The 24,357-nt window shown below is 34.5% G+C and overlaps 2 protein-coding genes across 5 annotated transcripts in view; both read left to right on the forward strand.

The window, feature by feature from the left end:
• Positions 1 to 565: 565 nt before the first annotated feature.
• Positions 566 to 11,044, forward strand: LOC134852946 (lysophospholipid acyltransferase 2-like). Of its 4 annotated transcripts, none has more exons than XM_063868822.1 (10): positions 566 to 911; positions 1,160 to 1,270; positions 2,047 to 2,195; positions 3,019 to 3,206; positions 3,777 to 3,821; positions 6,220 to 6,343; positions 6,989 to 7,194; positions 9,561 to 9,764; positions 10,316 to 10,467; positions 10,705 to 11,044. In XM_063868822.1, exons 1-10 carry the CDS (start codon positions 682 to 684, stop codon positions 10,865 to 10,867), a joined length of 1,572 nt encoding a protein of 523 aa, XP_063724892.1. In that variant the 5' UTR covers positions 566 to 681; the 3' UTR covers positions 10,868 to 11,044. The 4 variants fall into 4 exon arrangements, with proteins under 4 accessions (XP_063724892.1, XP_063724894.1, XP_063724893.1 ...); XM_063868824.1 differs by having other exon boundaries at positions 6,220 to 6,310; XM_063868823.1 differs by having other exon boundaries at positions 1,160 to 1,240.
• Positions 11,045 to 18,199: 7,155 nt separating this feature from the next.
• LOC134853512 (lysophospholipid acyltransferase 1-like) overlaps positions 18,200 to 24,357 on the forward strand; it is a 39,659-nt gene continuing 33,501 nt past the window's right edge. The window contains exons 1-3 of the mRNA XM_063869511.1: positions 18,200 to 18,544; positions 18,940 to 19,020; positions 19,881 to 20,029. Coding sequence (XP_063725581.1) covers positions 18,297 to 18,544; positions 18,940 to 19,020; positions 19,881 to 20,029 — 478 coding nt within the window. The 5' untranslated portion in view covers positions 18,200 to 18,296. The remainder of the gene's footprint in view (positions 18,545 to 18,939; positions 19,021 to 19,880; positions 20,030 to 24,357) is intronic.

Below are 24,357 nucleotides of genomic sequence, written 5' to 3' on the forward strand. Positions count from 1 at the left end.
AGTATACTGGAACAATATTTGTATCAATTTGCTAGCCTCCTCAAATCAGACAATACACATTGTTCTGATGAGAAAAATTAACCAAAAAACAAAACAGAATTACAACCGAACTCTTCAGAAATAATTTGAGATTTATAAAATTTTTTGGTTAATTTTTTTTATCAGACCAATGTGTATTGTCTTATTTGAGAAGGCTAGCTAATTGATACAAATATTGTTCCAGTGGACTCAAAAGTTATAAATTTTTGCCTGAAATGGCGGGTAGGGGATGATTTCAAAAATAAACTTGAAACTTGGCGGGTAGGAGAAGATTTTATTAGACCAGATTTCTTTCTGAAAGACAGTTTATAATAAAGCATTTAATTAAAATTTGTCGTTGCAAAGTTATTACCTCAATTTTTAAAGTCAATTTTATCGGTTTTTTTAACACATTGTGGTGCTCATTATTGTATTTTGCATCTGAAAATGATTGGACTACTTTAATTGATTAATAGTTCATCGTTCTTTACAAAACTTGCCATACAGTTGCAAACTTTCATTTACGTTAATATCATGAATAGAACTTGAGATGTTGGAATGAATCATAGCTTTTTTTAAATACGCACAACGCATAATTTAAGTGTGTAGCCGCTGCTGAGCTGTAAATTTCTCATTTAGTTTTAGTTTATTAGTTTGATTAAAATGGCAAATTTTCATTTTTTCAATTCAATCTTTAAATCTATAGACCTCTATGTCGTTAAAATCATACCTCTAACTTTAGAATCCGCCTTGTTTATGCTGGTTAATATAGCAGCCATACCATTAGGTTTTGTTTTACAGTGGCTTTTAACCGCTCCAAGAGTCGGCGAGAATGTTCGTCATCTGTACAGCACATTTATTGGGCTATTTTATTGCGTCCTTTGTTTTCGATGGCAAGTATTTTTGTAAACCATTTGATCTGAAATATAAAAAACAACTTGTGATGTGAAATGGCGATTTGTCTGTACAAGTTGTATTGTATCATGATAACTATAAAAATTGTATTGTGAGATTTTCGATTTCTTTATTCGATAGACTACCTGAAGTATGATAAAAAAACACCGAATCCACTAAAAACGCTGAAACCGCAGAAATCCAAAGAAAATAACAAAGCTCTGGAAAAGCACTTGTTCTGTTTCAGGAATACAGTCGTCTGTCTTGTTCCAATAATTGCATTCTACCCTCTACTGAATTGCTTCTTGACCAATAGACATCTTGGAAAGTACGTGCGCAATGTGTTACGTCAGAAAAGGTCTTCAAAATTACAAAAATTGCATCTAGAAACACTTTTGACCTGCTCGGAAAAAGATGGATGCGTAAAACAGTATCAAAGCGGGATCTTTTTTTCGGTTGTGAGGAGTAGCGGATTTAGGGGAGGGGACGGGTGGACGCCTTATTGCTCTCCTTCAGGGATTCGATCCCCCTGCCACCCAAAGAACCCCTTTGTTATCTACAATCTAACGACAACCATTTTTAGCTGACCTAATCTTCAAATTTTTTAAGGCGCATTTGGCGCCAATATATAATGTTTTTGAGGGGCGAGCGCAAAAAAACGCGCGCAAAATTTTTTGTTCAAAACTTTCCAAAAGTGATTTTTGCTTGAAAACGTCATTTTTGCCTGTTTTTTAAGATAATTTGCTCAAAATAGGATCTCTGTTGTGTTTTCGGAGAACTCGGAAAACCTCCTTCGAGAAAATCATAGATGCGCGCCTGGTAAGGAGGATGCTTAATTCGTAAAAGGGCACCCGTATCCCATCCCTAAACAGGCTAGATGTTTTCAAATCTGTTTTTTGGGAAGGGGAGGTATCGGGATGGGGGGGTTTGAGTGTATAAATTTACTCATAGTTTTTGCACTGCGAAGTTCTTTGTGCGTTAATACAGTGGTATTAGTTTTTCTTTTAAATAATTTTAATGCAATCTAAAAATTGAAGCCTCACATATTGAAGCTTAACACCTGTATAGAAAGTGAAAACTGCGTACGTCAAAAATGCATAGAAAATCGTAACAAAATTTGCCTTTGCTGTTTAGAATAACTTTATTTCTCTCGTTGTTCTACCTGCTTTCACTTCACGTGTACCGCCATACATTGCACTATGGCCAGGACAAAGTGGACCATACAGTATTTCTCATGTTCTGGTTCCAGAAGATAACTTATATGGCATACAACCTCCAAGACGGTGAGTTCCAGAAGCACGACAGTCGGTTCTCTGTAAAAATGGAACAGCGCATTCACTTTAGGGGAGCGGTGGTCAAGTGGTTAGGACTCCGCCTCTCAATCGAAAGGTCGAATATTTGAGGCTCCCCATGATCCGTGCTCATTGTGCTTGCGGATGTGGCAATATTAGCCAATTAAGAAAAAGCCAGAAAACCGCATGTTATTTTTAAGCAGGGTCGCAACAGCGGTTCTCGGTGAAGGCCAGAACAGCACGAATATTGGAATTTTTCCTTGGCGATAAATCGTCTCAACAATGTTTGGTCCATTCTGTTGAGGTTTAGGGCCTTGAATCGCCCCTCCAGTCCTGGTTTCTGAATTGGTTCAAGCTATGTTTTACCTTTAGACAAAACCATAAATAGTGTCCGTATTCTTAAAACATCAAAAGTTACAAGCATAAATACCTTTTTTTCATCTAAATGGAGCAGAATTATAACATCCAATTGAAAACCTCAGCCTAAAAGACCCTATGTGGTTTATAGTTTGTGGTTTGACGACGTTTCGTAACAGGCGGCAATTCGTAATTGAGAAAAATTGGAAATAAGGCATTGGTGGGTAGCGATCGCTTGCTCCGCTGCGCTTATGTCGGCACGAGAGGAATAGTGCGCGTGAATGAGTTTGACGCTCAATCTACTGTTACAAAATTGTCGCCTTTATTGAATTGCCCACCCACGATAATTTGGCATATTCAAGTCAGCTGAACAAAATAGAGCGCAATGATGATGAAGATTTCCATCTATCGATCAGATGAAAATCATGATTTTAATTTTTCAGTTAAACGTTTCCAGGTCAAATGCCAGAGTCTGAACTTGTGGATGACTTTCACAAGAAGAAACGAATCACTCAATTGCCCTCATTTCTGACATACTGTAGTTACTTCCTCACATTTCTGGGGTTCCAAATGCTGCCCGCGTTTTGCTTCAGCGATTACGCTGACTTCATTCGCGGAACGAATTTGACAACTTTCGAAAAACAGGTGACCTATGACGATTTCATTTCACGACGCTCGAGTTTTTTCTGTTATAACCCCTGAATGTGACAATGGCTTCAATGTTTAAATGTTGCTAGAAATTGCCGAGTATGTTCATTTAGGCCAATCGTATTCGTGTATTTCATTAGGGCGAGAGGATGATTCAAACTGAAAAAAAACTGGTAGGCTCTGTTATCACAAAACTATAGTCATATAGGCAAAGTTGAAATCAGATACATTATGTAATGCGCAGTAAGTAAAACTTGAAGCTGTTGAATGCAGTTGCTTCGTATTCTTTTTTATTTCAACCAGCCCGGAGGCCTAACGCGGAGGATAATTATTTAAGTGGACAAGAGTGCATATGACCAGAGGCACCATCATCTTCGATTTTTCTCAATTTTGATTTAGCTTTGATGGACTCAAGCATTAAGAAAAATTAGCTATGCATAATGAAGATGTTTTATCTAATGCGTGTTACGTCTCAATTTAGGCTAGTTTTCTAATTTAATATTTTTTGTCATTACATATTTGTGTAATGGTTACTCCTCTAAATTTTGTTTATTTCGTTTTGTTTAGGACAAAGCTTCAAACACTGTAAAAGAGAAACACCCGTCACCTAACGTAAGTAATACATTTTTGGAACTATTTTCTATATGTGAACAAGAGTATCTGGTAGCTATGTAAGTAGCCCAAAATGATCCGACCACAGTAGTCATTGCGAAACAGTAAAAGAAAGAAAAATCATGTTTTTTCTCCAAGTTTTCTGCTATTTTTTTTTGGTTAAAAAGACCTGAATTTAGTAAGAGCTGAGTAACTGCAACTAGTTCAACAGTCGAGTTTAATTTTCAGATTTCCCAGCAAAATGAAAAATCAACTGCAAATTGAGTTTCTGCTAAAGGGTTCATTTTTTATCAAGAAACTGTCAATCTTAAAGTTAAAAAGAAATTTAAGAGTGGTATATCTTTTCGAAAATTGAATCAGTCTTCATTTTCGGTTTTCTTGTTCATTGACACTTGTTTAACTGTCTGTTGGCTATGATCGTATTCTTTTAACATTTCTCGGTATTTGCTATCGTAAAGTTTTTACCAGGCTACTGCGAAGGGCTGTGATGAGGTTAGGCTGATAACTAAAACAGTACCACTAATAATCATCGGAATGGGTCGAATGATATAGCATAAAAAAGCCCTTTCAGACGTGATTCGAACGATTTTCATGTTTTTCAAAAAGTTGTTAAAATGTCGAGAAAGAGTGGTTTCAGTTTCTGAGTTCAGTTTAATTTCGATCGAGTAATGCGACCTAGTAACAATCTATATATGAAAAAATATATTTTTTTGGCTTTTAGGAAATTTAATTTTAAAACTAAATTTTATCAAACACAAATAAGTTTTAGACGTTTCATTAGCTCTTCTTTGGCACTAAAGGTTAAAAACTTTTGGGCGAAAAATCAGAAAAAAAAAATTAAAAACTTTAACTGAAGTTTTTTTTTTTTTCATTAATTTGGTTATTCGATTTTCGAAGACAAAAGTTGTCCATTTCGGAACAAATTTTCTACGCATTTGATTAGATTTCTGATCACCCTACGCTTTAAAAAAGACATTTATTTGAAGGGAAAAAAAGAAAAAATCTCTTGTACTTTTATCACGAATGTGGCTGGAACACTCTGTGCTAGTTGCACTGCAACTGGCTATCATTGTTTTTCTTTACATTTGAAAAACAAATCCGTGAAAAATCAAGTACTACAAATAATCATCACAAGGTCAAAGGATAGATCATACTGAAGCCCTTTTAATTGTTAGTTGAAAGACATTAAAAGCTTTTGAAAACAACAAGTGTTAACAAAAACCGACTTGAAATCTTATTTCGAGCGAATTTTGCGAGAAATTATGGCAAATGGGAATTATAGTTGAACGTAATTCTACTCTAATTTCAAGGTTATTAAGAGTCAATGAACGTAGTTCAGACTCCTAAATGGGTCGCGATGATTTTTTGTTTATTTTGTTTTTTCAGGAAAAGTCTTTCTTTGTTCAGGCTCAATTATACTTTTTTCACGATTTGACCTTGTATTTTTTTTGTTTCAGTTCGTGTCCTTTGTAGAAAGAAAGGCAAACTCCACATCGAACTCGAACAGCGAAAGTTAAAAGGTCACGAAAAACGTGATCGACTTTTAGTTTCGAAGGTTGAATATTATTTTCAGATTAACCAAAAAAATTTTAAAAAAATTAGCTTTTGATCCAGTTTTCTCAAATTGGGTTACTTCTATCAAAAAAATGACAATCATAAATGTCTCTGGAAATTTATAAATGGTCCTGGAAGTAAAAAACACGCCTGGTTCTTCAAATTTCCCTTTTTCAAAAAAAAATTGTCGTTCTTATATATGCCTGCTTAACTTTTTTCTGCTCATATGCTAAATCTAGAAATTGTTTGTTTTCGCTTTAAACGATTCTTAATTTTTAGTTATTTTTAATTGTTTCGCATTTAAAAAGTCTGTCTGAATCGAAATTTGATTTTTACATTGGTTTAAGGTTAAAAGGTTAATGACCGTTGGTTAATGACCGAAAAAAGTTTTTTATGTCGATTACGCTCTCGTCTTAGTTTCCGAATTCTGTTGAATTCAGTACATGTATGGGTTTCGTGGATAATATTTGGGCAGTACATGTAATTTTTCCGATATGATTTTGCCGAACAAATTTGGTTGTTTTTCAGCTGATTAGCTGTCGGCTTTAATTATGCCAGCTTTTTCACCTAATATTTTGTTTCCGACAAGTTACCGATATTTTTAAGAGATTGATAAGATTTTGGTAGCAATTTTAAATTTTCGAATGCTCAGTTTCAACCCCATAAATTCAAACAAAAATAAATGGTTTTTTTAAAATTCTGTCTTCAACATTAGCAACGTTCGAAGTCCCTTTCGATAGTTTTTAAGTTTCTTGCTGTTTTATTTCTATAATCTCTTGCTGTTTTAATCCTAGCTCAGCTTCGCCTCTGTGTTCTGCTTTTGTTTTATGTTAATCTATTTTAGTGGATGGCGCTGACAACTATACCTTTATCTATTATCTACTTCTGCACTGTTTTGATGCTCAGCCGACATTTTCCTATCCAACGTATGATAGGTGAGCAAACTGTTTCGCTCTTCCATTTAAAAGGTATTTCATTTTAAAAAATTAATTTCCGGCCTCATCAATAATGAAAATCATAACGTTAGTTGAAGTCGCAGAGCTACTACTCAAGTTTGATACAATTTTGGAAGTCTAGCTCCACGCTCTTCTCATTGTTTTTTCAAAAAAACTTCGTTTTAAATTTTAACAGCCTTGTTTTCAAAAAAAGTTTTACTAAAAGAAATATAACTTTTTTCTATTATGTTTTAGCATTGTGTATTTTTTGATCCTCGTTCTGAGCAGCTCCATTTAAATGAGACGTATCACTTTTCTTTACTTCAAAAAATTGAATTGCTTATATTGATTCTTTCGATTTTTTTGTGTACGTTTTGACAGAATCTCCTTCATAAAAATTAGTTCAGCTATAATAAATTGATCAATTTTAAACTAATTTAAGCAAACAATAATAATAATTGATCAAATTTAAACTAATTTTAATCGTGCTACAGATTTTTTGCATGCTATCAAGTCATAGAAAAATTTGCACCATTTCCCAAACTCTATATTTTCCTGAACTCTCCAAAACTCTTCCGCAAGAGGTATATCCTGCTTTAGTGATTTGCTTAAAGTAATTGAGTGATTAGTTTCGGATAGGTAGTGGCAGCTTTTTCACTTGATTTGTGTTCCGTTTAGACGAGAGTTACATCACGAGCACTTCATTCTTGTACAAAGTTGGCTACTGTTGGATTGCGATGTTCCTTTTCCGACTGCGCTATTACTTCACGTGGAAGTTAGCCGAGAGCAGCTGCTATGCTTCGGGACTTGGGTTCTCAGGGTGGACTGAGGAAGGAAAGGAGAAATGGGAACTAGTGCGAAATGGAGATATTACTCGAGTTGAGGCAAGTCAAATTTGGCTGAACTACACATAAATATGAAGTGCTACGTTCTGAATCTAGTGAGCCTTTGAATGAGCGAAGTTTTTGCTCTCAAAATAAAGGGTTGGTATCGTAACAAGTGCAGATCAATGGTATATGCTATTTAAACGACAATCTAATGCTACAAAGCAAGATATGTCTGGGTCTTAATTCCACACGCTTGCGAGCGCATGCTTTCACCAAAGTCGCACTAGTCGCGTCTGCACCAAAGTTGCATCTTTTCCAGTAAAGCTTGCCAGTATGTGGCAAGTGTATCCTGTTCAAAAATCTTGAAATTGCTTTTGTTGATACTATGCTGGATGAGACGCATATCACTTCACATTGCCTGTATGGGAGCGGAACAATTTTTTGTAAAATGTACTTTTTGGACCACAATTTAATCAGTTGTTTAATTTTGTATTAGTTGAGTGGTTTCAGTTTATTTTTGTTCCAATCATTGAAAAGGTTAGAAACTTTTGTCTTCGGGTGTGTTTCAGTTTTTGTTCAGACCATTGAAAATGGGAGGAACTTCGTAGTCGGGTAATTGTTTTTTTTTGTTTTCCGCGCAAAATCAGGTACGAAAAATACTCATCGGAATGGGGTGAGTGATATATCTCAAACTAAAGCCCTCTTAGTCGTGATTCCATCGACATTTAAAAATTTAACAACATTTTTGTGTCCTGGCCTTAATTTCTAGCGAGTAAAGCGATCGAGTAAAATTGTTCGTTATGAAAATTAATCGTTTCGGCTAAGAGCCTGGATTTTACTAGGTTTTGCTGTAACAAGTTCTGATTGATTCATTTAGCGCTTCCTTGGCCGAAAGATTTTTCGGAAAAAAATCAAATTATGTGCAACTTATAGTCTTTTTTTGCCTTTTTGGCTTGTTATTAAGTTTTTGAAGATCACTGTAGTTGATTATGCATAGTTTACTAAGTATGCACGCATTTGTATAGTTATTTCAACACGCCACGCATAAGAAACGACACTAATTCGAAGAAAAAAGAAAAAACTCTGTTTCGTAGTTTTCTATGAACGTGGTTGGAACATTCTGTGATACTTGCACAACAACCGGCTATCCTGTTTTTTTTCTGATTTTTTGTTTTCCACGCATAATCAGGTATCATAAATGTTCATCGGAAAGGGTCGACATTTCAGATTGAAGCCTTTCCAGACAGGACTTAAATGACATCTAAAAAACGTTCAAAACTGTTCCAGTGTCGAGAAAAAACTGATTTGAATTTTAGAGTTTTAGTCTACTTTCGATGGAATAAAACTCACTCGTAGTAAATTACTCTCTCAAATCAGGCAACGTTTTCATTAAAGCATTAAAATTACTCTCTCAAATCAGGCAACGTTTTCATTAAAGCATTAGTTTTGCTCCGGTAAAACCAGTATTGGAAGCTTCATTTTGCTCTTCTTCTGTGATACAAAACGCTTCAAAAAGTCAAAAATTGTTTGCAAAATAGTCCGAAAGTTTTCAGAAATATTTTTCATATTTTTTTCAATAATTTTTTTTTCTTTATGGTTCAGTTCTCGTAAACAAATGTTGTGGATTGTGTCTAATTCACTAATGTTACACATTTGCTTAGTTTCCTCATAACACCACGTACAAAAACTATACTAATTTTAAAAAATCTTGATTTCTATTTTTTTTCTTATTAGTGAGTGTCGTGAAACATTCTGTGGTACTTGCACAGCAACCGGCTATCCTTGTTACTTTCGCTTGTGTCTGCAGAATGCATTTTTTCCTCCATGTTAGACTGTGTTTTCTAGCTATATCCTCTTTTTGAAAGCGCATTTTTGCTGTCTGATATGTAAAAATTGATTTATATTTTGATATTTTATAAATTTATATTTTATAAATTGATTTTTCTGGTCATTTTTCATGTCAATTATTGTTCCTGTTAATCTTCAGTGGAGATTTGTTTTGGTTTCCGCAATGATTTTACTGTCCATTTCTTAGTTTTGAATTAAATTAGTTTAGAATTAACTATGAGTTAACTATGAACTATGAGTTAGTTCAGAAGTTCAGTTGTTTTCAGCAGTTCAAAATCATTTTCATCTAACAATTTAGTAATTACAGTGCCGGATCTAGGATCTTCTCGAGAGGGGCGGGTTTTCAGAAAATTTTTGAAAATTTTGTCGACCTTTTTTCAGGTTGGTCGGCGAGGGGGTCGAATTTAGGCTGGTCGATGAGGTTGGTCGGTGAAATGGTTTTTTTGATAGGATTAAAAATCAAAAATAAATTCGCAATTATTTGCATGCCAATCTTATCACTTCCCAGCGTCTAGGTATTGAAAAAGAAGGGTATAAATGACAGGGTTTTAAATACAGGCTTCTATTTTTTGTAGTTTTGTACCAGCTGGAAGGAGTTCTGGGACAGTTGGAACAATATGACTGGCAGTTGGCTTCGGTTCATCTGCTACTCCAGAATTGAAGACAAAACGCAGGCCACTGCACTCACTTTCCTGTTGTCCAGTGTCTGGCATGGATTCCATCCCGGATACTTTGTACTGTTTGCTCATAGCTACATTCTGGTCCTACTGGGAAGAAAGGTAGCTAGAGTTCCACATAAACAGACTACATTTTTTAAATTGTTTTTTCAGTTAGTCAGAAAGTTATTTACCAGAACAGTAAATCAAACCAGATTTTCTGCTTACTATTTTTTTTTTCAAGTGATATTTTCTATATTTTTTTTAAACATGGATGATCATTTTCTGGTTATATTTTAAGGCTCTTCTAAGCTGGAAGAACTTCAAGGCTCTTCCTAATTTCTTCCTAAGTTTTTCTTCCTAATTTAACTGTCGTTTTTTTGAGAATAATAATTGTATCGATTCTTATTAAACAGAACTGAGTCTTGTGGTCATGTGACTGCAATTTTTAGCATAATTATGCTGTTTCGGCTAACTCACGAACAGCTCTCATGTCTGGTTAAACTATTCATCGATTTACTGGGTTATATTTTTTCAAAAAAAGGAAAAGCAAGTTGAAAAAAAAATGTTTATAAATGATTAAGAATCGATTTTTATCCACGAAACTGCAGTGCGGGTGGTTAACTGTCAGTAATTTTTTGTCAGTTTTTTTCTGTCACTTAGCTGTGTTTCAGTTTCGTCATTCGGTTAGGCCTTTTTTCCAAGGCACTCTTGCGAAAAAGAGACTCTACAATATACTTGGCTGCATTGCGTTTCAACTGACAATCAGCTACACTTTCATTGGTTTGGAAACCCTGGAATTCGCCAAAACGTTTACCATATACAGGTATAATATCGATGAGAAAAATGGGGAATTTGAATTTTTTGCTGAATTTATAAAAAATTACTATTTTTTGCTGTAAGTTTAGTGGGACGCACTCAATATCTGACAAATTGTATTGTATGAGTGGTTTTAAAGTGGTTCGCAAAAACAAGGTTGAAGAGGTTCACAAGATTGTAGACTAATTTGAGTTTTGTAAAATTACACCTGAAGAAAACGAAACTGAACTTATGATTTCTGTAGGTCAATGAACTTCTACGTCACTACTATCATTATCGTTCTCTTCGGTGCTTTACCCGAAGACGAATTGGATTCATCAAGGTCACACTCAAAACCGGAAGAAGAGAAAGGAACTGTTGCCAGAGATCAAAAAACGAAAACTATGAGCTATGAGAAAACGAAGTAGTTGTATTTTTGGGGGTCTTCTTAAAAACCACCGCCCTTCCCCTCCCCTTCGTTGCCTAGGAAAGAATCCCTAGCCCTATAACGAATTGATTTGACATTTATAAACAATTTTTTTTCTAACGTATAACAAATTATTCATTTTTGCGATAGTTTTAATTATAATTCAATTGGTCTCCAACGTGTCTTCCCTAGTTGATCAAGAGAGGTTATCTTGCAAGATCTTGTAGGAATCTTGCAAGATTCTTGTAAAGAGGACGCATCTCTTTAAAAGATCTTGCAAGATTCTTGCAAGGTCTTGCAAGATAACTTCCTTTAAAGATAACCTAATTTCGAGCAAAATTAAAAAAAAAACTTTACACAAGAAGACAAACTATAGCGTTTTGTTGGAAGGAAGCAATACCAGTAACACGTAGAAACATTGCAATACTCGAACAAATCAACAACAAAATAAAAAGAAAAAAATAACCAATTATTATGATAATCAAAATTATTTATCGGAGTTATGTGAACACGACATACAAAGTATCTCAAGCTAATTGACTCGATTCATCAAAATTTTAACAAAAATAACAAAAAATTTAAATTGAAAATTGAAACAAAAAAATGAAAAAATTGAAAATTGTAAAACTAGATCAAACATTTCAAAAAAATCAAAAAAAAATTGTTTTGAAAATTTTAACTTGAAATGCATTAATTATAACGAAATTCTGAAACTATTTACAAAATGAAAAATGAGCATATATATGAATATGTTTGAAATTTGTTAAGTCTAAATTTCTTATCTAAAATAAAACGTAGAATAATGTGTGACCGTAGTCAAATTGGATCTTCGTAATTTTTTCTGTTGCTCAGAATAAAGTTTTGTGAAAAAAATTCATAGTTGGTTATTCTGTAAGAATCTTGCAAGATAACTTCACTCTTACAACTTCTTGTAAGGTAACCTCCATCTTGAAAGATCTTGCAAGATAACCCTCATTTACAAGAATTTTGCAAGATAACCCTCTTTAATTGACTAGGGTAGTTTTTATTGAAGTGAAGCAGGATTTGGAGATTGGAGTATTTGAAAAACAAGCAAAGAACATTACGAGGCCAAACTGTTCATTCTCTGCCTTGTAAGCAGATTCCAAAACACGGCTCTGACGAATATGAACGAAAAAATAGAATAAAATTGACGATAGTTTGTTGCTGTGCCAGCAGCACAAAAAACTACGACTAAAAATGTGAAAACAAGTATACTTTTTTAAAATCTTATAGTTTTTCTCCATGTAGTATCTGAAAAATTCCTAGAACTGCCTTTGTTGATAATAAAACTACATTGGAATGCTTTTTCTAAATGCAGTTTTTTCTACTAGAGAAACAAAAGGTACTCAAAATCTAAAACAATGTTCTCAATTGTTTCAATTTTGCTGCAGAAAAAGTGTTTGAATTTATTTTCTAGTCCCAAACCGCTCAAAAACAATCAAAATTTTTCTTGAGTAAAACTATGTTTTTCCGGCTGAAACAAAAGCTAATATCCCCATTTTGAACCTATTTGTTTGCTTTATCCGCTCAAAAAAAGATTAGAAATAAAAAAAATCAAATCGGGATGCCTCGGCACTGAAAAGTTGAGTATCGATCGAATGGCACCAGGAGAGCTTCAGGTTGATATATAACTCGACATTGCTCAATGAGTATTGAGACTAGACCTTGTTCGCTTACTTTTTAAAAGCCTTTTTCCACGCTTGCAACAGAAAGACCAAAATGATAATTATTGGTTTCATACTTCCTTTTTGCTCCAGTTGGGAGAATATTCGACTTCCAATCATATCGGTTTACATTTAATGCCTTGAATGACTATTTTTTAGGCTGGTGGTAAATTTATTACCAACTACAATTTGGTAAAGCTTTTTTGTAAATTTCAAATCGAAGTTTGACTTCAGATTCAAAAAGGAAATAAAATCAAGAACGAAAAAGAATTGAGCCTGATCTATTTTCAAATTGACAGACCAAGTTTACAGACCAAGAATATGTTTTTTTTATATTCAACAGTACAAAAGCGTTGCCTACTAAAATTTTCAGCGTTGCCTACTAAAATTTAAAAGTTGTTTTCTATATTTAAAATTTTTGTCGCGATTGGAAGCTAGGTTTCTAAAGATATTTAAGGTTGGTGCACAATTTTTAATGGAGAATCATTTTCCAAATAGTTTCTTGTAAGGTCTAGGCTAGACTGAGTATCAATTTGGCGGAAAGCCTGCCAAGATTTTGGAATATTTTCTCACCACTTTTAAAGTGGGGAAAAATTATAGCGGAATCTGTGTTTTTTAGAACATTTTTTAACATAATCAAAAAATTTCTAAAGTTCTCTAAAGTATTACAATATCAGCTTTATGATTCCAAGAAAACACGCAAAAAATCATTCAGTGTCAATAAAATAGATCTTATTTTTTTTTAATTTTCAAACCCGATCTCTTGATTGAAGATGATTACACTGCTTTTCAGCCCAAAATAGGGATGTAAACTCTATTGGTTAGGTTAAAAAAATGCAACTTATCCTTGCAAAAATCTTTTAGCTGATTCAGGCGAATTGGATTTTTTTTTGATGTTTCACTTAACTAAGAGAGTTCGGACCTGTCGCTGTTTGTGGTCCGTCTTCAGGATAATTCATTAATAGCACAAAACATAGAAAGAATCCTGTCTGGAAGAAAGCTTCGATCGGACCGAAAAAAAAAGAAAAAAGTTAGTTTAGGCAACCCACTTTAAAAAATGGAAAGTGATTAGAAACAATTATTTTTTTTGTTTGTGTGCGCGTGTATGTGTGTATGTGTGAGTGTGTGTGTGCATTTCCAAAATAAATGGAGATAAAAAAAATTGGTTGCAGAGGACATATGCTCACTTTTTGTCTGATTCGAGCTGTTTTTTTTGCGAGCTTTGATTCTTAATTAGTTTTTGCAGCCTTAACTTTTGGCTCATTGTTAATCCAAGAAAACAATGTTAGGAAGAATAAGCGACTGCTGTGAAAGTAGCTAAGAAGGTTGCCACAAATCTCAGCTAAGTAAAATTTCGAGAAAAAAAAATCTTTTAAAACTACAAGGGAAAAAAAGTTTTTTTTTCTATATAGTGTGACAAAAGAATATGACCTGAAAGTATGATTCAGGCATATTGCCTGAATTATAAATGAAGAAAAAATTGATCTAGAAAAACAAAGAAAAATCACTGAAAAAAAAACAAAAAAAAAACATCAAACTTTGTTTCGAACTTTTTGCAGAAATGTTTTTGGTTTTTTGAAAGGTTTGATTCCCAACATGGCAATAAAAATCCCAGAAACTAATTTTTCTCGAGTAAAATTTAGACAAAAAATTGCTCGAATTTAGACAAAAAATTAAAAATTTCAAAACTGCTTATTTTCGACAGTGGGAAATTTTTTCAAAATTTTTAAATATTGATCGGATGAAGACTGAAAGGGCTTTAAAATGATATATCATTCAAATTTTTCCAAATATTATTTGTTTTAGCTGATTTTGCGTGTAAAACAAACAAAAACGAAAAAAAAATAAACACTCCCGATTATAAAAAATAATTTTCCTCCATTTTTCAAATGGTTAGAACAATCAGAATTGTCTCGCCCGCAGGCAAATTTGCAAACAACGGATTTTTTCAAACGTTTGTCTTTTTCAAGCATGGCATTGCGTGTTGGAGAGGAAACTAAAATGTTAACTTATAAAAGTTTGCCGAGGGCTTGATTAATGATTTAAGAAATGTAGCTGCTTTTGCTTTGATTTAGTCAATATGAGGAACTGTTCTTTCACTAAAATTTCTAAACAAAATTCGAAACTGTTTTTCAACACACTTTAGACAAAATTGATCCTTAAAATAAAAGAAAATGTTAAATCGCTAACTTAAATAGAAATGAAAACGCTCATCACTGCTTTGAAAAACTATTCGGAAACTAATGTTGCATAAGACACTCAATTGGAAGGGCTTCATTATTTTTTATCATTCGGTTCAATCTGATGTTTGTGCTACCTGATTTGACAAAAAAACGACCACGAACGCAGTGTTTGTTCCGTTCTCACTTTCAGTGGTCAGAATTATAAAAAAAAATGGCGCATGGGGCCCAGCAATCAGGATTGCGGGTTCAACTCGCGTGAGTATGCAATTTTCAATCAAGCTCTTGTTAGATAGCCACAGCTTTTATTACGAGGCCAAACTGTTCTCTAGACGCACCATTAGGTGTGTTTAGTCTTCTAAAATCCAGAAACAGGCCCTAAAACATGATCCAAAAGTGAAAGAAATCCATTTACCAAATTTTTACAGAAACCGCGCAGAAATGCTTTATGATGTAAAGATTTTTGGCTCATTAATTTTTTCGCGGGATCCGCAACGAACAATACAGCAAGTTGTTGCGGATTCCTTCGTTAGCGGAGTCCGCAATTTTTGTTATTGGTTTCCGCAATTGCAACCGAAAATCACCATTGGTAGGCGGATTTTGCAAATGCAGGCTAATTACGCAATTTTATTTATTACACACAAATAATATGATTCATTCAAGGATTCGCCGAAATTTTCTGGACTCGAGATGTACACAAGCTACTTTTAGGGTTTTAGAATCAAATGTATGTGCTAGTTATTTCATGCATGGATTCCGCCAATTCCTCAAGCACATTCCGCATTTTGTGGAACAAAAGTTGGCGTGTTGCGGACTCCACGACAGCGAGGCTCACATTTGTTGCCGAGTCTGCTTCAGCCACAACAGTACAATTTGGATTCTAATGCGTTTCCTTCGTTAGCGGAGTCCGCAATTTTTGTTATTGGTTTCCGCAATTGCAACCGAAAATCGCCATTGGTAGGCGGATTTTGCAAATGCAGGCTAGTTACGCAATTTTATTTATTACACACAAATAATATGATTCATTCAAGGATTCGCCGAAATTTTCTGGACTCGAGATGTACACAAGCTACTTTTAGGGTTTTAGAATCAAATGTATGTGCTAGTTATTTCATGCATGGATTCCGCCAATTCTTCAAGCACATTCCGCATTTTGTGGAACAAAAGTTGGCGTGTTGCGGATTCCACGACAGCGAGGCTCACATTTGTTGCCGAGTCTGCTTCAGCCACAACAGTACAATTTGGATTCGTAGTGTTAATAATTTTAAATAATTAACCTGCGGTTTAGACATCTGGCTGGTTAACTAAAAAAACTAAATGTAGTTTAAATAATGAAAAAATTGACCGTTAAATAATTGAATGCGTAACGCACATGCATGGACGGTAGATTTCAAAAAAAAATAGAAAACCTCTTTCAAAATAAAACGAACAAATTATATACGGTTTTTATCTTCAACCCGTGTCTGTACAAAACAGTCCCATACAAAACAATCCAAAACAAAACAGTCCGGAAAACTATGAAGATGAACGAAAAAACAGTCCGATACAAAACAGTCCGAAAACCAGTCCCAAGTAACATTGGTTTTTTGCTGTTTATGTGGCCGCAGTCTTACGTAAATTTTCTCAGACTACATTTAATTCATTGAGAAGCTAATGGGCGAAGATGTTGTCCCAATCAAAATTGAGCGATTTACTCAAATCGTACATCTTTTATGTAGGTTACAAATGAAATTTCGAATTGCCTTGACTGAAATATCGACATGCAACATATGAGTTAAGCCAATAGCGCTCTGCTTTTTATTGATCAACTAACTGTCTTAGAAGGATAATTTTATCTTAAACATGAAACTTCTGCTAATTATTAAGAGTAATGAACGTAGTGAAAGCTCTTATGTAGGTCTTGCTGATTTTCGTTTTCAGGAAAGCCTTAAGAGTCTCTGATAACTACAGACGTGCCTTCATACATATTGATGCATTCAAGAATGCACTTATGTATATATGCACTTTTTGAGCTCAACTGAAACTCATCTGCTGAATGTGACGCAAATAGCACTCTCCAAAAACCAACGTGGAACTCGCGCAAAAACCAACGTGGAAATGTCAGTGAAACCCATTTCTGGATCAGTGATTTTAGACTTGTGGATCATGGTGTCTTGTCTGGTGGCGAATTGATGTTAAATTTGATCTTTTTCGTTGGACCAACTTTCGTTGTATCGAATATCTAAATCGGTACGTAATTTTCTAATGCGTTTGCAAATGTTGTCTGGCGGTTGCTTACCGATTTCCTGATCGGCTCGACGGGACTTTTGAGGGCGTGCACTTTTGTTTTAGCCGTTTCGGCGACGGTGCAGAGTTTTCCGACGTTGTTGAAGACTGTACTTCGTCGTCTTCTCCGCTGGATGAGATTTTCTCAGGGGTTCTCGTTGATTTGGTGGTAGGTTTTTGCGGCTTTTGGAGGCTCATTGCACGTGTGGGTTGCGTTTTGTGGGTAGGACCGCCGCGCATTCTTTTTCCTGTGGGCTTTGCCCTTCTCTTCATTGGACTGCTCTCCTGTTCAGCGGCCTGCCCTTTTCTGGTTAGTCGCTTAGGGAGACCCGTTGCTTCATCTTCCTTGAACATCGGGTGTTGTGGGGCGTTGGGCTGCTTGATGTCTAAAAACGTAGACAAGGTCCGGATCTCTTAATCTATTGCTCGTCTGGTTTTCACTTCTGGTTTTTGATGTTTTTGTCTTGATGAGGGTGTTGGGTCCGCCGGTTGAAGAGTTGGAGGTTGTGTCGGGCGTCGTTTCATCGCGACTTCGTTTTCTGACCATCTCTGCGGATCGTGCATGATTTCTGCTGATATTGGTGGTTGTGTGAGGCTTTTTTCATCTAAACATGCGTGTTTTGCATTTTCTCAGTTAAATTGTTGGGAGAAGTACTTATCGCTAAGTTTGAAAGAGAAGTATTTGGTTTTCTACCCATGTGTACTTCGATTGGTGAGTTTTTTGTCATTGCCAGAGGCGTGATTCATTGTGTTTTTTATAATGTCGGCTGAGGCTAGTTTATACGGTGTGTTGATTTGATCTATGTTGAAAATACAATGTAGCTTTTTATATAAATTTACAAAAAAACTGCGCTTCTTCAAAACTTAAAAATTTTTGGTTTAAGGCGCCGAAAATTTAATTCGTTTTGAAGATTGGTTGGACGAAATAATTAAAATGCACCAAAAGCGGACCCTTTGGGTAGAAAGTGGTCAAATATTTGAAAACCCTCTCATCAATCCGCACTGCACCAAAGGTCATTCAACGTGTACATGTTAAAACTTCGGCTTTCAATACTAGAACAGTAAACTTGATTGTAACTACTTGAATTAGCAAGCTAGTTATATTATTAAAATACAACATTTGTACTTTAACCATGTTAATGTAAATGTGACGTTCCAGGTCCAAAAAAGAAAGAGTTTTAATTGTTAATGAGCATATGATAGTTCAAAAACTTTCAACTGCAGCACGCTGAATCTTCAAGCATTAAATTTATTAAACTAGAAAGCTTGGTAATCTACGACCAAAAAAAATCAGGTGAAAATGACGAGCGAAGTTGTTCAATCTATTTTTCAAAGACCTACGACTATTTTTGATAGAATCGATGAGATTGCTATAGAATGGTTACAACTGCCACTGGACCAGGCCTTGTATTTCGTAAATAATTTCTTGTCCATTCCGTTGGCGTTTGTTTTACAATGGATATTACCAGCCTCGAGGGTGGGTGAAAACGTGCGGCATTTATACTCTTTCCTAATTGGCTTGCTCTTCTGTGTAATTAGTTTTCGATGGTAAGTTTCTTTTAAAAAAGCAATAAAAAATAGTTCTTTTTTGCATTTTAGATCGCATCTCTGAGCAAACACCGTTTACTATTTTTAGCTCATAAAACCAAATCCTCTTATATTTCAAAAGAACCAATGAATTTTCAGGGTCATACGTCAACCGTATTTCAATAGAATAATCGATATTTTGATCCAGTTTCAGAGTTTTGTTAAAGCTGAAAAAATCCATTTGGTTGATCTAACAACAGATCGACAAAAATTTTAAAGCTATCGAAAATCAGCCTCCTCCGTTCGCAAAAATTGTAAAAATCCTAGCTTTGCCCCTGAAACCCAAGATTCGCCCGTAAACGAGTAAATCCATCATGAGAAAATTTGAGAATGAGTAGAATATCTTTATTTTTAAGGAACGTGTTGAATGTTGTCATCCCGACTGTGGTCTCATATCCGCTCATGAAGTATTACGTCAGAGCTGACTCACTCGGAAGGTACATTCAAAAAATCCTTTATTTTTTTGTTTTCATACTCGGTTTTTTGTTGTGAGTATCAAAATAATCGGGGAATAGTATTTTGAATGGACTTTTGACTATATAAGATGTCTAATGATGGCATAGGCTCTGCATTCTAACAAAGATCTCAATTATTTGTTCTTGAGTATTTCAAGCAAAAAAGTTTCATTTTTCATGCAATTCGTTTTGTTTATTGCAATCTGGCCACGTTTAATTTATTTTATTATCCATGATTATTTGTGTTCCGATTTCATAGCCATTGAGAAAAGTCCGCCGAACTAATTTTAGTGAAAACAAAAAACGGTTTTTTAAAAAATAGCTTGCACTACGACTTTCATTTATTGTATCGAAAAAGAAATCGGCACTTTGTAATATCGATCAGATTTTCAAAAACAGAGGTGAAAAACAGATGTTAAAAAGCTAAAACTGCGAGTTTACATTTCTTAGAGTATTGTCCAGATTTTGACAGTAATCTCTCAACGTCTAACTGGAAGCGAAACTTTTTCTCATAGATTTCCGAAATTTACAAATACTTCGACTGAATAGCGAGAAAAAACGGATCAATAAGAATAAAAGTTGCTCAATAAATTGAAGAAAAAAAAATTCTGATTCAAATTAGCCAATTTTTGAGTTTCTTTTGTCACAGGCAGAATAAAAAAAATCGATCAAAAGTGAATTTTGACAAAGTTTCAAAACAAATCAGCTTACCGAAAAGTTCGAGAGGCTGAATTTTAAGTGAAACTGAGTAGTGAGGATGTATTTGGTTATTTGGTCGCTTAGAGTTTGTGTCAACTGCTTTTTTAAATTGAGTATTCAGCTACACCATTTATTCTTTGCAGAACTACTGCAGCCATCGCTATGATCTACCTAGCTGGGCATCATATCTACAGACTGACACTTGTTTATGGCATTGATTTCATGGACTGCTCTGTCGTGCTCATGATATGGACTCAGAAAATCACTCTTCTGGCGTGGAGTATCAGAGATGGTGAGTGAAGTTTAAAAAAAACCTAAGATTGTTAGAGTTTTTCCAATAGCCTTTCGCTCGCAATCAAAGCTGAATTTTGACATGCTCAATTTTTTAAAATCCAAAACTAAGTACTGGTTACTAATTATAATAATCATATTAGATTAAATTCAAGCACTTCCATTAAGGGTAGTAATAAATTTACTTTGTGGGCAGAAGAATATTTTTTTGTTTTAGAGGAAATTAGGATGATAGTTTAGAATATTGTTAAACTTTTTTCTTAGCCTGACAACAGTTGACTCATTTGAGTGTTTGTGTGCTCTTGTTTGTAGTCTTCTTGCTGTACTGCTCATCGCTGAAAATTGTTCACTTCATTTTCCGTATTGAACTTGTTGAAACTTTAAATAGGGTTTCCACATCTGAGAACTTAGGACACTGTTTTCACTAGTGCAAACAAATGAAACTCCATCGCAAGAAAACAACTCATTTTCAATCTTTGACTTTGGATTGAATAGTATTTACGTGCTCTTAAGATAAATTCCGAACAAGCGCTTCACTTTTTGAATTAAGAGCTCAACTTTCATCTTATTTGTGGACGCGTAAGCCAAAACGCCATACTATAAAATACGTTGCCTTAAGTTTTGTAAGTTCCTACAAGTTACATGGTCGAAAAAAACTCTCTTAACCAATAAAAAACTCCACAAAATCTTGTGTGTTTTTACCGAGAAAAGCATTGTGTTCATCGAAGTTCAGCTGTTATTCCATATGAATTGCAAGGTATCGAAAAAAATATTTTCGCTCAAGTGGCTTATCATTCAAATTAACAGCTTGGAGATTCAATTTTTTCCTGTTTGATTTGCCGAAAATTACGGTTTTTATTTCATCCGCATTTAGTTTAAGCCTTGTTTTGTTTCAACCGTTGTGTTGTTTTGTTCAAAAAAGTTTGTTGTTTAGCATTTAACAACTTTCCTCCGGGTACAAGTCCTAATTACAGTGTCGTTTTCGTATAATAAAGATTTTGTGTTTTCTTGGTCTGAGTCGATATCATTAAAGACAATTATGAAAAGCAGTGGACCACGAAAATATTTTTGAGGAACACCGAAACGAGTCTCTCTTAGCATTGAGTTTGCTTGTTTAGTGGCTACATACTGCTTCCTACGATTCAAAGAAAACTCTGATAACTAACCAATTGGTGCTATTAGTTCATATGACTCGCATTTTTTCAACAGGAACAAGTGGTGTACTGTATCGAATGCCTTTTTCGAATCTATGAAGATGCATTGCCTCAGTTTTGTTTGTTTAAGAAAATTTCTTACTTTCATCAGCGAAACAATTGCGTCAACTGTTCGACGACATGAACAAAAACAAAAACAATTTTTCTTAAGTAAGTCAAATTTATTGAAAACTGAAATCGGGCGGTTGTAAGTTTAATCGATCTGCCTGATTTCCTTCTTTAAAAACTGAAATCAATTTAGCCACTTTGAGGCAATTTGTAAAAATGGCACTATCATGGTAATGCATCATAATAAGCCCCTTTTAATTTTTTAGAAAGTAATTATTCAAACTATAAAATTTTCCTTCGATTGATTCTAACACTTTGAAAACTTCCCGTTGGCCAGTTGGCATCAGATATTTCGATAAAATGGATTTATGTACTGTTCCAGAGTTGACAACCTATCATTAAACGTTCTGGCCAGTTTTTTGCCAACTGTCGAAGATTTCATTAAAACGCTCCGATTCATTTCTGATTTTCTTGTTTTTCCCCTTTGATTTCGCTTAAAGTTTTACAAAATTTCTATTATCTGCCTTAGCTGATTTGTTAAATTTTGTATCGTAGTATTCTTTCATTTTGCTATTAATTAAAATTTTACTAAAGTACAATGTTTTTCGTTTTTCCAAGTTGCCCCTACGCTTACAGATTTGTCTCAATTTTTCATAGCCGTAGATTTTTTCAAATTTAGTGATTTATCCAGAACTTACTTGGTTTAACTCTGGATTTTTTTTGATATACTGGAACGAAATGATTAAGATTCTCTATAGGAAATCTGTGCAGCTCTTCAAAAGCGTTATCGATGTTTTTTTCATCAACTTCTACTTATTGTTTTTTATTTGGTCATGACTATCCTCGTTTACTCGCTTATTATTTTCTCTGTTTGAGATTCAAGCACTCTCTGGTCGCTAGCTGTTATCTGTTTTCAGAACTTTTATTGATCCGTCATTGCTGCTATAAAAAAGATCTAAACAAGGTTTTTGGGTTCAAGCTATATTGAAATTATAATCACCACTTGCGATGTCTTTTTTTCTGGTGTCAGCATTAGAGAATCTAAACGGATCTGCAATTTTTCTAAAGTGTTTTTCCTTGTTGATGTGGTTGGAATATAACTACCGTTAAAACAGTACGACACTTTTGTGTTAAAAGGGCAATGGTTGAAATCTGAACGATTTTATCCGTTACTTTGCTTTTAACAGTGTACTTTTGGTCTTCCCTTATGTGTACGAAAACCCCGCCTCCAGTTTTTCTGCAGCTTCTTTCAGTTTTATTATGGCTCTCCAGATTAAAAACCTTACTATCTTGGTGAATTTTCAGCCAAGTTTCAGGTAAACTTATTGCCTCTGTCTTTTCTTAAGAGTGTGAACCAAACCGTGCAGCTCATCATCTTTTTTCGAGAGCGAGCCTATGTTTTGTAAAATAAATGATTTCTTTATTCCCAGATTTGAAAGTTACTAAATCAACCCTATGAATCCTTCTCTGAGCGTTTGTTTAATTTTCCAAATACATTTTCAAAAAAAAAATATGTTTGTTGAGTGATAATGCTTATGCAGATCAATTAAAAAACTAAAATTGGTTCCACAAAACACATAAACTATATACTTGAATTTTGGTTTGATTGAATAACCCTAATTTTTTCTGTTGTCCTCGATGGAAGAAAATGTCGAAAATGAAAGAAAAAAAAACAGAGAAAAAATATCCCTTAAATGAATAACAAAAATTGACTACATAAAGAGCCTTAGCCGGTCGCGATTTCACAACCTGACACAAGCTTGCTCGGGAACTCACAGGCAGGTTGACTGCAAAGCTTTCGCGATATATAACAGTGGACCTATTTTTTCAAAGCTTTCCCAAGTGGACTCCTCCCTCGTTTTTAGCTGGTCGTGATCTCATAACCTAACACAAGTTTGCCAGCTGACTCAAAGGCAAGACAATTGAAAAACATTTTTTTTATTTGGAAAAAAAAATAAAAAACTAGTATCCATTTTTCTAAGTACGGAAAAATATACACAACATTTTGTAAAATATTTTTTTTTCAAATGAATCTAGAAAAAATATATATTTAACTTGAGACTTATCTGGTTTAGGTCATTTTTCTAGTTTGGTACTAACTTTATTGCATTTAACAGAAAATCAAATTCAGTCAAATCGCTTTAGAGAAAAAGTTCCATTTTTTCAAAAGTTCAATCTTTGTAGAGGCGTTGCATCAGATTTCTAATTCTAACTCTTGTATTTTTTTTTGTTTTCAGTAGACAAACTTTCACTCGAGTCTTTTTCTGTTACACACCTCGATTGCACTGATGCATTGCTCAACCTTTTTTTTCACAGCCTGGTTTTCTAGTGCTATTAATTCTTCCTTTTCGTGCACTCTGACAAAAAAGTCGATGCACTATCTTTCTGTATGAGCACCGATACAGAGCAATTGTTTGTGGTTTTAATCATACTCATTTTGTTGCCCGCTGATCTAATTTCAGCCTAACAACTGGGTAATCTTTCAGATATATATATAAACTTATTTTTCGCCGCGTTTACTTTTCCCCTTAGCTTTCGTCTAGCTCGGATTACAGCATCTATGTCCGGAAAGTAAATAAACTTGCAAATCACTGAGGGCAGGGGTCCTTTTCCGTCACCTGGTAATATGTGACAAGCTTTTATGCAATTAGACGTAAATGAAAAGTTTAGTTTGTCGGCTGTTACGACTTCCTGGCATCAAAGGGTGGGTTTAATATTATCACGCAGTCCTTACTTGGGTATATCTCCTGTGCCCTAAGCCTCACATTCATGTTTTTTTCTTCATTCTGGTCCACAATATCAATTTTTTTCGGCTTTTTCAGTCCCCGAGATAGCAAATTTTCTATTTCTTATTGAACGTCACTAACATCAGTCTGAACGTTTATGGTACTCACGACACTAGGATAATCTATTTGGTCCTTAATTAACAGATATTGACAGAATATAAACGATAACTAGTGTAATTTAGAAGTAAATAATAAAAAATTGGGTCGCTCCTTAAGAAAAACACCATAAAATTTGAATTCGAATGTTGAAATCAATTGGAAACAGGAGAATTTTTATTTCG

Source organism: Symsagittifera roscoffensis, chromosome 8 (genome assembly GCF_963678635.1).
Source record: "Symsagittifera roscoffensis chromosome 8, txSymRosc1.1, whole genome shotgun sequence".
In the NCBI taxonomy this organism is placed as follows: Eukaryota; Metazoa; Xenacoelomorpha; order Acoela; family Convolutidae; genus Symsagittifera; species Symsagittifera roscoffensis.